General features: G+C 40.2%; 1 protein-coding gene across 2 annotated transcripts in view; it reads left to right on the plus strand.

The window, feature by feature from the left end:
- Window positions 1-247: 247 nt before the first annotated feature.
- The window catches only part of ZSWIM7 (zinc finger SWIM-type containing 7), a 19477-nt gene continuing 7695 nt past the window's right edge, over window positions 248-12029 (plus strand). The window contains exons 1-3 of one of the 2 annotated variants that reach the window (XM_014589603.2): window positions 248-434; window positions 4316-4337; window positions 10945-11047. In XM_014589603.2, the coding sequence (XP_014445089.1) occupies window positions 350-434; window positions 4316-4337; window positions 10945-11047 (210 nt within the window). In that variant the 5' untranslated portion in view covers window positions 248-349. The remainder of the gene's footprint in view (window positions 435-4315; window positions 4338-10944; window positions 11048-12029) is intronic. The other variant, XM_006153181.3, reaches the window with a different exon arrangement.

Below are 12029 nucleotides of genomic sequence, written 5' to 3' on the forward strand. Positions count from 1 at the left end.
CCGGGGCGCGGCCGGGCCGCGCCCCCCGGCCCCCGCCGTACCGCGGCCCGCTGGAGGGTTCGGCCGAGGCCCAGGCTCAGGAGCCGGAACATGCTCGGCCGCGTCCTCTGCGCACTGCAGGCCGGCGCGGTCCCGGGACGTCCCACCCTCAGCGCCGAGCGCTCGCCTGATTGGCCGTGCCGTGACGTCACAGAATCGTCAGCATCGCCGTCCGCATGCGCGGTGACGTACGCCTACGTCACTCCGTCTCGACCCGCCCCCGGCAGGAGGGGGCGGGAATTCTCCCCGGGAGGACGCTGTTGGAACGTCGTGGCCGCCGCCCCTGCTGGCTAGGGCTAACTGTGGGCCTATGGCCGTCGCGTTGCCGGGGGTCGTGGAGGAGCTCCTGAGCGAAATGGCCGCCGCGGTGCAGGAGAGCGCACGAAGTACGGCCGGTGGGCGAGTGTGCTGTGCCGTGGGCGGCGGCCCGGGCACCTGGGCGGGGAGGTCCGTCGCCCCCATTCCGCGCGGTATTTCCATGTGGTTTTATCTCTACACCCCGCACTCTTAATTAAAAGAAAAAAAAAGAGAAATTTGGGCTAGTAAAAGTGCCAATATTATATGATATACAGCAAATACTTAAAGAGCGCCGTTGCCGGAGGCCCTCCCTCAGGACGTGAGCGGACCAGAGGTGACAAGTGCTGGGAGCTGCCTGGGTACACGTGAGAAAGGGCCTGGCCAGCCGAGGGGACCGCGCAGAAGCTTACGGAGAGTTACAGAAAAGTGAAATTTCGAATTATTTTATTCAGCATTTTAAATTATTAAGCTTGCATTTTTCCCTCAAATTCTGTTACTGGCTTTAATGGTCTTACACATTTGGTTCAGAAAAGTAGCCACAAAATTCATAGGTCTACTGGATATTGTGAAAGTACGTTTTTTTTCCTCGGGCCAGCAGAGGGTGCGCTGTGACTGTTCACCACCATCTCTTAGCCCAGATGATCTTAAAATGTTTTCACAGCCTGCTAATAGAAAAGGATACTAATCAAAATGCATAGACTAATTAGAACTACTTTTCCAGTGTAAAAACGGCCACTTTATAAGTAACAAATTATGTCACAAAACTGCCACTGCACATTCACTTGGGTGTCTTGTGTTTTGAAAGACAACTTTTGTTATCTCCTCCAAGTGAAAAAAAAAGAATAGGCCAGGGGTCAGCAGGTTGCAAGCTGGTTAGACTCCTGCACTGGTGGCTTGAAACTTACACCAGGTGCGTGTGCATACATGTTCAGAATCCCTGGAGGAAAAAGGATTGCAGCGTGGTCATCCTCCCTGGCGCGTGATTTCTCACTTTCCCTCTCTGTCTGGAGAGCACACATGTCCTATGGCAAAAACTCTCAAAAAAAAAAAAAAAAGGTTTGAAATGGTCTTTTCTCTGCCATTTTTTTCTCTTGTTTTCTTCTGTTTTGCTCCCTGTCTTACATTTGTTGTCTGGTAATACTTAGTTGGCTAATTATTTTAAGAGTAGAAGTTGGAAGGACCAGCAGTTAGTGTAATGGCTATGTTGCTGGACTCCCATGTAGTCAACTGCGGTTCGCATCCCGGACCCGGTGGCTTAGAACTCACACCGTGCGTGTGTGCCCAAGATCCCAAGAGGAGAATGGAGGAGAAGGGGTTGCGGTGTGGCCATCCCCCCCAGGGGGAGATTTCTCACCGTCTCTCTGTCTCTGTCTGTCTGGCGAACACATGCACCCTATAGCAAAAACCTCTCCAAAAAAAAAAAATAAAAGAGAAGAAGTTGGAAACAACAGAGGCAGCATGGTGGTTAAGGTGCTGAATTCCCACATGGCTATCTATGGTTCAAGTCCTAGATCTGACAGCTTGCTTCCTCTCTCTCTCTGGTCAAACTAAAAAAAAATAATAAAATAATGTTTTTAAAAAAGAGTGGAAGTTAAAGTTGCTAGATCCTATACAGCTGGTGGCAATGGGAATAGTAGTGTATACTTGTAGTCTCCTCCCTTGAGGGTGAAGGCCTGATTGTATAATGAGAGTGGTGTTGGGGAAGTGAGCAGGAGAGCCTTTTGTTTTTCCTTGGTTTTCAATGTGATACTTTTAACCTCCTCTGTACCAAGTGTAGTCCCCCAGACATCCTACCTTTGAATCTGTCGCCTGTAAACATGCTAGCCAGGGACCAGCAGATGGCCTAATGGTTGCATTGTTGGACTCCCACATGGCCAGAGTCCTGGACCCAGATGATCTTAAAATGTTCTCACAGCCTGCTAATAATCATGCAGGGTGTGTGTGTGTGTATGTGTGTGTGTGTGTGTGTGTGTGTGTGTGCACGCGCGCGAGGAGAATGGAGAAGGGACTCAGGCATGGCCATCCACCCTGGGGGATGATTTCTTGCTTTCTGTCTTTGTCTCTCTGGCAAGCACAGGCACCCCATAGCAAAAATTTCTCTGGGAAACAAAACAAAACAAAAACGCTAGCCAGGCACATGTGTGCATGCTTGAAATCCTAATAGGAAAGAGGAATGGAAGAAATGTGATATGGCCGCATCTCGTTGGGGGATGTGCCGTCATTGGTGAGCTCACATGCTCTCTGGCAATTAAAAAAAAAAAATGGGAGACTAAAAAAATTATTGGAAACCCTGAAGGGGCTAATGGAATACAAATATCATCATGGTGGTTCTCACTAGACTGTCTAGAAGTGGAAATCATTCATCTCAGGCTTGTAAGATTTCCTAGTGTATACTTCTAGTCTCCCGCCTTGAGGGTGAAGACCTGATTGTATCATGGGAGGGGTGTTGGGGAAGTGAACAGGTCCTTTTGGTTTTCAATGTGATACTTTTAACCTCCCCTGTACCAACTATAGTCTAGACATCCTACCTTTGAACCTCTCTAGAAATTAAACCTAGTCTTTTGCCAGGATGAGAAAGAGCTAAGGAGGGCATTTGTTGTCCTACTACTTCTTAAACTTACTTTCAAAGACTTTTCCTTATTTTAGTGTTCCTGTGTCATTCCTATCTCCAGAACTGTTGCCACCAGTTTCTGAAGTTTTTTTGAGGAGTTATAGAGAATTAAATTCTGGAGTGTATTAATTAGCTTGGTGCTTGGCTCACCTGGTTAGTTTGAGTTTTCTCCGGTCTTGTAAATTATTTCCCACTCTTCTATCCACTTCTAACACATCTAAGCTATTATTTCTGGTTGTCCTCATCCTTAGGAGTTTATGCTTTTATGTGTAGTTGGATGGGATAGGGCTTTTTTCCTTCCCTCCTCCCAAGTAGCTTGAACTACTTGCATGCGCTGTTAACCTTGTTTGTTAGTTTTCATTGGGCTAGGAATCCAGCCAGGATCTCCCATGTGGGAGCCTGCCAAGGTCCCTGTCGGCATCCAGCTGTACTACTGTGGCTGGGCCGTATGGGTTGTTTTTAAAACACGATCTCATCATGTGGCAGTCCTCCTGCCTCTTAACTGGGACTACAGGTGTGTTGTCATACCTGGCTCTTTTTTAGACAGGATTTTGCTATGTTGCTGAGGCTAGTCCTGAGGTTGTGATCCTCTTGTTTCAATTTCCTGTCAGTGGAATTACAGGCTCAGACCACCACACCCAACTTACAGGTTGGACTGAGAATTGAACCTGGGCGTCCCATGTGGTTCCAGCCTGTAGAGTTTAAAACTTCTTAGCAATGTGCACCTCTGCAGCTGGGCTGAGGCTATGTGCTTTTTTAAAAAAGTTATTTTATTATTATATTAATAGGTTTTGGAGAAGGAGTAATGTTAGGTACATGAGTCACCATCTTTTTTTTTTTTTAAGAACTATTTAACTCTGTTTGTTTGTTTGTTTATTTTAATTTGACTAGAGAGGGACAGAAAGAGAAAGACAAAGGGAGAGTGAGAAAGCAAGCCAACCCGGGACTCTAACCATGGTCAACCATGTGGGAGCCCAGTGCCCTTTAACCACTATGTCACCTGCTGACCTCAAATCACCATCTTAAATAGAAGTCCTTTTTTCTTTTTTTAATTTGCTGGGGGCATATGCACTTAAGAGAGAGGAGAGGACAGAGACAGTGAGAAAGCACCCCACATGGGAAAGTCATGCCATACTCCCTTCTCCATTTCTTCCTTTTGGAATTTTGAGAACACGCACACACATGCCCAGTGTGTTTCTCAGACTGCTGAATCCAAGACTCACACTACACAGTTAGCCATGTGGAATGTAGCTGCCTTAACCACCAGACCATAGGCTAGCATAATAGAAGTCTTTTCTGGTTATAGATTTTTATGTCTATAGTCACTGGTTTAATATGATTAACTTTTTTTGCATTCCCATTTTACAGTTCCTGATGAGCATCTGTTATCGTAAGTACATATCCTATTGTGTTTGATTATATATATTTTTAAAGAATTGTTTACTTTTTTTTTTATTTATTTGCTATAGGGCATGTGCACTCACGAGAGAGAGACAGATAGAGGGAAGGTAGAAAAGTGAGAGAGTGGGCTGCCAGGTCCGGGACTCAAACTATGAGTGACCACACCTGGGAGTCCAATGCCTTAACCATCACGCTATCTGCTGGTCCCATGTGTTAGTTTCTTTTTAACCATTAATGTGTTTGAAGAGCCAAATCCATTCAACATCAACTCTTAATATTTACAACATTAAACTATGAATGAACAATATTTTCTTGATATGATTGTTAAAAATCTGTCTCAAATGAAGACCTGACATCAGTTTGGACAGTACATTCCCATATTCTCTTATTTGCCTCTCTTGTTGGTCATTCTTTAGGATTTGTTATGCTAACAGAAGAAATTAGAAGTATACTTTCTGCAAGGAAAGTCAATCATCACTATTTACAGATAATATAACTACTTTAAAAAACAAGTAAATAAAATAGTAGCCAGTTATTTAAAAAATACAGAAACCAAAATTCCCTTCCCTCATACCAAAAATTCAAAAATAGAATTACATTTTCAACAGCAGCATAAAAGTGAAAGCTTCCTAGGAATAAATAACACTCTATTTCATATATACACTTATATTTAAAAGTCCCAAAAGATACATATGAGCCTATACTAGAGGTTAACCTAAAGGAAAGGAAGGAGGTAGAATTTAGGGAAGGGCTTTAACTTTTTCTCTTTTTTAAATGTGTATAACAAGTATGCATAATTAGAAAAAAATAAACTATGACTTTAAAAACAAAGAAAATGGGCAAATAATAAAAGAATGCAGGCCAGTCAGGTTATCATGGTAGTTAAGGTGGCTGGATCCAAAAGGACTGACTGCATATTTTGAGTCTTGGACCTGGCAACATGGAAAATACACTGGGAGGGTGTGTACATGCCCAAAACCCCAAGAGGATAATGGAAGAGAAGGGATTGCAGTGTGGCCATCCCCACAGGGAGTGATTTCTTACTTTCCCTTTCTTTCTCTCTGTCTCTCTGTGGCAAGCGCATGTGTCCTAAAGTAAAAATTTCTTAAAAAAGAAAATAATGTAAATAGCCAAAAACATTGGAGAAAAAAAAGATAAATCTTACTAGTGCCCATAAAATACAAATTAAAGTAGTAAGATAATTTTTCATCTATAAAATTGGCAACTCCATAAAAGAAATGTTGGCAAGAATATGGATAAATGGATGGCTGATATCTTTCTGTTAAGAATCTAAATTGGAGATCAGCAGATGGCATAATGGTTATGTTGCTGAACTCCCACATAGTCGACTGCAGTTCGAGTCCCAGACCCAGAAACTTAAAACTCACGCCAGGCACTTATGCATGCATGCCCAAAATCTTGAGAGAAGAAAAGAGAAGAGATTGTGGTGTGGCCATTTCCCCTGGGAGTGATTTCTCGCTTTCTGTCTCTCTAGCAAACACATGTACCCTATAGCAAAAAAATCTCTCTTAAAAAAAAAAAAAAAAAAAAAACAAAGAATCTAAATTGGAAAGTACTCTGGCAGTAGCTAATAAGCACTTTAAAACATACATATTCTTTGACCTAGAAATTCCACTTGTAAGTATGTATTCAGAGGAAGTAATCATGCATGTTCATAAAGATTTTACAGTGAAGATATTCGAGTATTGTTTATAGTAGCAGTAAAACAGAACAACACACCTGGAACAATCTAATTATCCAAAAATAGAGTTTAGAGAGAATAAAAGTGATCCATCTTTATGGTAGAATTCTTTATAGCCAATAAAAGTGATTGGGACCAGCAGGTGGCATAGTGATTGAGGCGCTGGACTCCCACGTAGTCTTCTGTGGTTCAAGTCCTGGACTCCTGGCTTGAAACTCACACTGTGAAACTCATGCTGGGTTCGTGTGCATCTGTGCCCAAAATCCTGAGAGGAGAATGAACAAAGGATTGTGGTGTGGTCACATACCCCCACCCCCCCACCGTGGATGATTTCTCATTTTCTTTCTCTTTGTCTCTGTCTTTCTGGTGAGCACATGTGCCCTATAGCACAAATCTCTCTCAAAAAGAAAGTGATATAGAGGGACCAGCAGTTGGCATAATGGCTATATCGCTGGACTCCCATGTAGTCAACTGTGGTTCGAGTCCCAGACCTGGTGACTTAAACTCACACCAGGCGTATGTGCATGCGTGCCCAAGATCCCAAGAGGAGAATGGAGAAGGGATTGTGGCATGGCCATCCCTCTGGGGGGGGCGGGGGGGGTGATTTCTCGCTTTCTGTCTTTCTGGTGAGCACACATGCCCTATTGCAAAAACTTCTCAAAAAACAAAAGTAACATAGAAATATACAGGCACCCCTCACTTAACGACTAAGTTTGGTTTTTGTGAATTGATCAATAAGTGAGAAACTTAAAGGTGAATGTCCAGTGGTGTCTCAGTGGTCCCACAGGGCATTCTTCAATAAATATCATGCAAAACCACATGAGAATAATGTAATTCTATCCTTACAAAAAGTACGCATTAGATAAGTGCCAGAAAACAAAGATACATCACAACACAATCTGGCATAATCGTTTTTATATTTTCAGAATACCGCTGTGGCTCACAATAAAGTACAAATTTATAAACAAAATATGTAGTCTTGCATGATTACAAATGCTTTTGTCTAGTGAATTCTAACCAACTGTGGTAACAAGACAAAGAAAGGGGATTCCCGTGCTGGACAACTGGCAGATCAAAAGTACAAGTGGGCATTAAACTGGCAGGTCGTTAAGTGAGAAATGACTAATAAGTTCAGAAAATGTTCACAGTAGATCATAAAGTGGACAAAGCCGGTTTAAAACATTCTTAATTGTGATTATCTCTAATTGGTAAGGTTCTTGCCAAATTTTTCTTTTTCCTCGAAGACTAAATCTTAACATGTTTAGTAAAAGCAAAAGTCTCTTTCCCATCACCCAGTAGTAGGTTATGTGATACTAGTTTGTTTGAAAATGAAGAAGTTCAACATTTTAATTTTGAAGCCTTAGTATTTCTTTCTTACTCTGTAGCAAGGAATGTAAGGTTTTTTGTTTTTTGGTTTTGTTTTTTTGGGGGGGGCGGGTTAAGATTTGGGCCATAAGACATATGCACTTACCAGAGAAACAGTGAGAGGGAAGGTGAGAATCATCCCCTGAGGGGATAGGCATGCCACAGTCTCTTCTCCATTATCCTCTTGGGATTTTGGGCATGATTGTACATGCACCTGACATTTTCAAGCTACCAGATCCAGTACTAGAACTACAGTCGACCATGTGGCATTCCAGCACAGTGATTAACACTGCGCCACCTGGTAGCCCCAGAATTTGAGTTCTTTGAAACATTAACTCTTTAGTTTGAATTCAGCATAGTCATTTTATTTTCCACTTTATAAAAATAACCACAGTCATCGTAAAAAGCTGTTTTATTAAAAAAAAATACAAAAAGCATCAACATGCTATCCAATAATAATCACACTTACATTTTTATTTACTGCATTTTTTTTTTTTTTTTTTAGAATTACTTACCTAATTCATTTATTCATTTATTTTAATTTGACCAGAGAGAGAGGGAAAGTGAGAAAGCAAGCGGCCAGGTCTAGGACTCGAACCACATATGGCCACGTGGGAGTCCAGCGCCTCAACCACCATGCCACCTGCCAGCCCCAGTTGCCATATTTCCTTAATTTTTTTTATTTTGAAATGATTTTGGATGTCCTTAAAGAATTTTTTTAGCACAACCGAGTTTCTAAATGTACAATTTTGCCCAACTTGTCTCATTTCACATATCGTAAGAATTTTCTCACCTATCAGACTTTTTTCCTGATATATCATTTGTTTGAAGAGGCTCTAAGACCCTTTAAACATCATTTAACAAGTGCATAGCCTTATTACCAATCCAGAAGTACAAATTTAACCCCTATCAAATGGTCAAACATTAACTGAATCCAGCGTCTTGAGGATCATGCCAGGTACATGTGTCTAGCCTAGGATCCCAAGATGAGAATGGAGAAGGGATTGTGGCGTGGCAATCCTCTCTGCGGGATAGTTTCTCACTTCCCTTCTTTATGTTTCTGTCTGGTACCACACACGCCCTATAGCAAAACAAACAAACAAACAAACAAAAAAACCAACAACAACAAAAAAACAAGTCTGATAATGATGAGGACATGAAGAAACTAGAACTCTTATACAGTGCTAGTGGGAATACTATTTTCACTTTAGAAAGCTATTGGCAATATTATTTAAGGTTGAAAATGCACATATTGGACCAGCAGGTGGAATTATGATTAAGGCGTTGAACTCCACATAGTTGACTGCAGTTCAGATCCCTGACCTGGTGGCTTAAAACTCACACCACATGCATGCATGCCCAAAATCCCTAGAGGAGAATGGAGGAGAAGGGATTGCGATGTAGTCATCTCTGGGTTAAGATTTTTGCCATAAGACATATGCACTTACCAGAGAAACAGTGAGAGGGAAGGTGAGAATCATCCCCTGAGGGGATAGGCATGCCACAGTCTCTTCTCCATTATCCTCTTGGGATTTTGGGCATGATTGTACATGCACCTGACATTTTCAAGCTACCAGATCCAGTACTAGAACTACAGTCGACCATGTGGCATTCCAGCACAGTGATTAACACTGCGCCACCTGGTAGCCCCAGAATTTGAGTTCTTTGAAACATTAACTCTTTAGTTTGAATTCAGCATAGTCATTTTATTTTCCACTTTATAAAAATAACCACAGTCATCGTAAAAAGCTGTTTTATTAAAAAAAAATACAAAAAGCATCAACATGCTATCCAATAATAATCACACTTACATTTTTATTTACTGCATTTTTTTTTTTTTTTTTAGAATTACTTACCTAATTCATTTATTCATTTATTTTAATTTGACCAGAGAGAGAGGGAAAGTGAGAAAGCAAGCGGCCAGGTCTAGGACTCGAACCACATATGGCCACGTGGGAGTCCAGCGCCTCAACCACCATGCCACCTGCCAGCCCCAGTTGCCATATTTCCTTAATTTTTTTTATTTTGAAATGATTTTGGATGTCCTTAAAGAATTTTTTTAGCACAACCGAGTTTCTAAATGTACAATTTTGCCCAACTTGTCTCATTTCACATATCGTAAGAATTTTCTCACCTATCAGACTTTTTTCCTGATATATCATTTGTTTGAAGAGGCTCTAAGACCCTTTAAACATCATTTAACAAGTGCATAGCCTTATTACCAATCCAGAAGTACAAATTTAACCCCTATCAAATGGTCAAACATTAACTGAATCCAGCGTCTTGAGGATCATGCCAGGTACATGTGTCTAGCCTAGGATCCCAAGATGAGAATGGAGAAGGGATTGTGGCGTGGCAATCCTCTCTGCGGGATAGTTTCTCACTTCCCTTCTTTATGTTTCTGTCTGGTACCACACACGCCCTATAGCAAAACAAACAAACAAACAAACAAAAAAACCAACAACAACAAAAAAACAAGTCTGATAATGATGAGGACATGAAGAAACTAGAACTCTTATACAGTGCTAGTGGGAATACTATTTTCACTTTAGAAAGCTATTGGCAATATTATTTAAGGTTGAAAATGCACATATTGGACCAGCAGGTGGAATTATGATTAAGGCGTTGAACTCCACATAGTTGACTGCAGTTCAGATCCCTGACCTGGTGGCTTAAAACTCACACCACATGCATGCATGCCCAAAATCCCTAGAGGAGAATGGAGGAGAAGGGATTGCGATGTAGTCATCTCTGTGGGGGTGATTTCTCTATTTCTGTCTCTCTGTCTATCTCTCCAACAAACACATGTGTCCTATAGCAAAAATCTCTCTCTCTCAAAAAAAAAAAGAAAATACACATATCCTGAGACTCAGCAATTCTTTTAGCTACATAACCAAAACAATGTTCATATGTGTGTACCAAGGAATGTATACAGGGATAAATAATGTAGATAACAATAAAATGTAGCTTATACATATAATGGATTATTATTCAGAAATTAAAATAAATAAATAATTACATGTCATTTTTTTATGTACTCAGTGGAAAAATACAAGTTGCCAAAAGGAGCATACAGTATCCCTTCTTTATTTTAAAACTTTTAATACTGTATGTGTAAATATATGCATACCTATGCATAAGTATATATGTGCACACACATATGTTCTATGCATAATCAAATATAAAATACATTAACAGGAAAGAACCCAACACGTGGTGTAGTTGCCTCAGGGATGAAGGGAAGGTGGAAAGATGTATAAAGTTAAGTATAATAATTTACTCTTTTTTCTCTTTTTTTTCTTTTAATTTACTCTTATATTTAAAAAAACCAAGATCTAAAATGAACAAGATGTCAATGTTTATTAATTCTGGGAAGTGAGTGAGTCTGTGGGTTTTGTTACATTGCCTATTTTTTTTCCAAATTAAAAATAAATTTTTAAAAAATGCTGAGAATGGAAAACTTTGAGACAGGTTGCTGTGGTAACTTTGAGAATCAAGCCTTTTAATCTGAAGCCTTTCTATTTCCCAGGCTAAAGTTTGTCTTTGGCTCATCTGCCATCCAGGCCTTGGACCTTGTTGATCGACAGTCTGTCACCTTAATGTCATCGCCCAGTGGAAGGCATGTTTACCAGGTAGAAGTCTAGAGGTGGGGATGATGTCAACAGAAACTCAGATAAAATGTTTTCAGGAATCAAGAAGCTTTAGGTATTTCCTAAAGGTTACAAACCTTTTACCCAATTTAGTAAAATTAACATGTTGATTAGTTTTAAGATTATTTATGTTTAATTGGTAAATAAAAATTATACATGTATTTATGGCATACATATTTTGATATGTGTATACCTCATAGGATGACTAGACCAAGCTAATTAATACCCATTACCTCACTTGTTTTTTTGTGGTGAGACCATTTAAAATCTACTCTTAACAACTTTCAAGTACAGAATACATTGTTATAGTTACCATGTTATAAAATTAAATCTCATGATCTTATCCTCTTGCCTAATATTTTGTATCCTTTGACCAACCACATCTCCCTATTCTCTCTCATACCCCCCCATAAGTTCCTAGTAACGACCATTCTACTTTCTGTTTGAGTTTGATGTTTTTAGATTCCACATATAAGCAAGATCATGTATTTGTCTTTCTGTGCCTGGCTTATATCACTTAACATAATGTTCTCTGGGTATTTTAATAACTAATACAAGATAAATATGACCTATTAACTCCCAGTGGCACTTTATAGAACCAGCAGTGATGTGGAAAGGCTCTTTTCTCAGCTCTAATGGAATATGGCCGACTTGCTTTTTTTGTTGTTTGATAACAGAAGCACATAAAGTTACTGACATTTTTATCTTATTCATTACCTCTTGCTTACATGCAAAAGCCAAAATGCATTTTGAGGTCATTCCACATGCATAGATTTATCTATCAGAAAAGATCTTTCAAAATGTCAAGAATTATTTAGTAAGAGTCAACCTTTGCCGAATGCAGACAGTCTACTTGGACCTTAGTTTTGTCTCTTGGAGTTTACAACAGTGATGGGTAGACTGGTGAAGTAACAGTCTCTTTAACAGATTCTGATATATATATATATATGAAATGACTATATAT

Source organism: Tupaia chinensis, unplaced genomic scaffold (genome assembly GCF_000334495.1).
Source record: "Tupaia chinensis unplaced genomic scaffold, TupChi_1.0 Scaffold000365_1, whole genome shotgun sequence".
Lineage (NCBI taxonomy): Eukaryota > Metazoa > Chordata > Mammalia > Scandentia > Tupaiidae > Tupaia > Tupaia belangeri.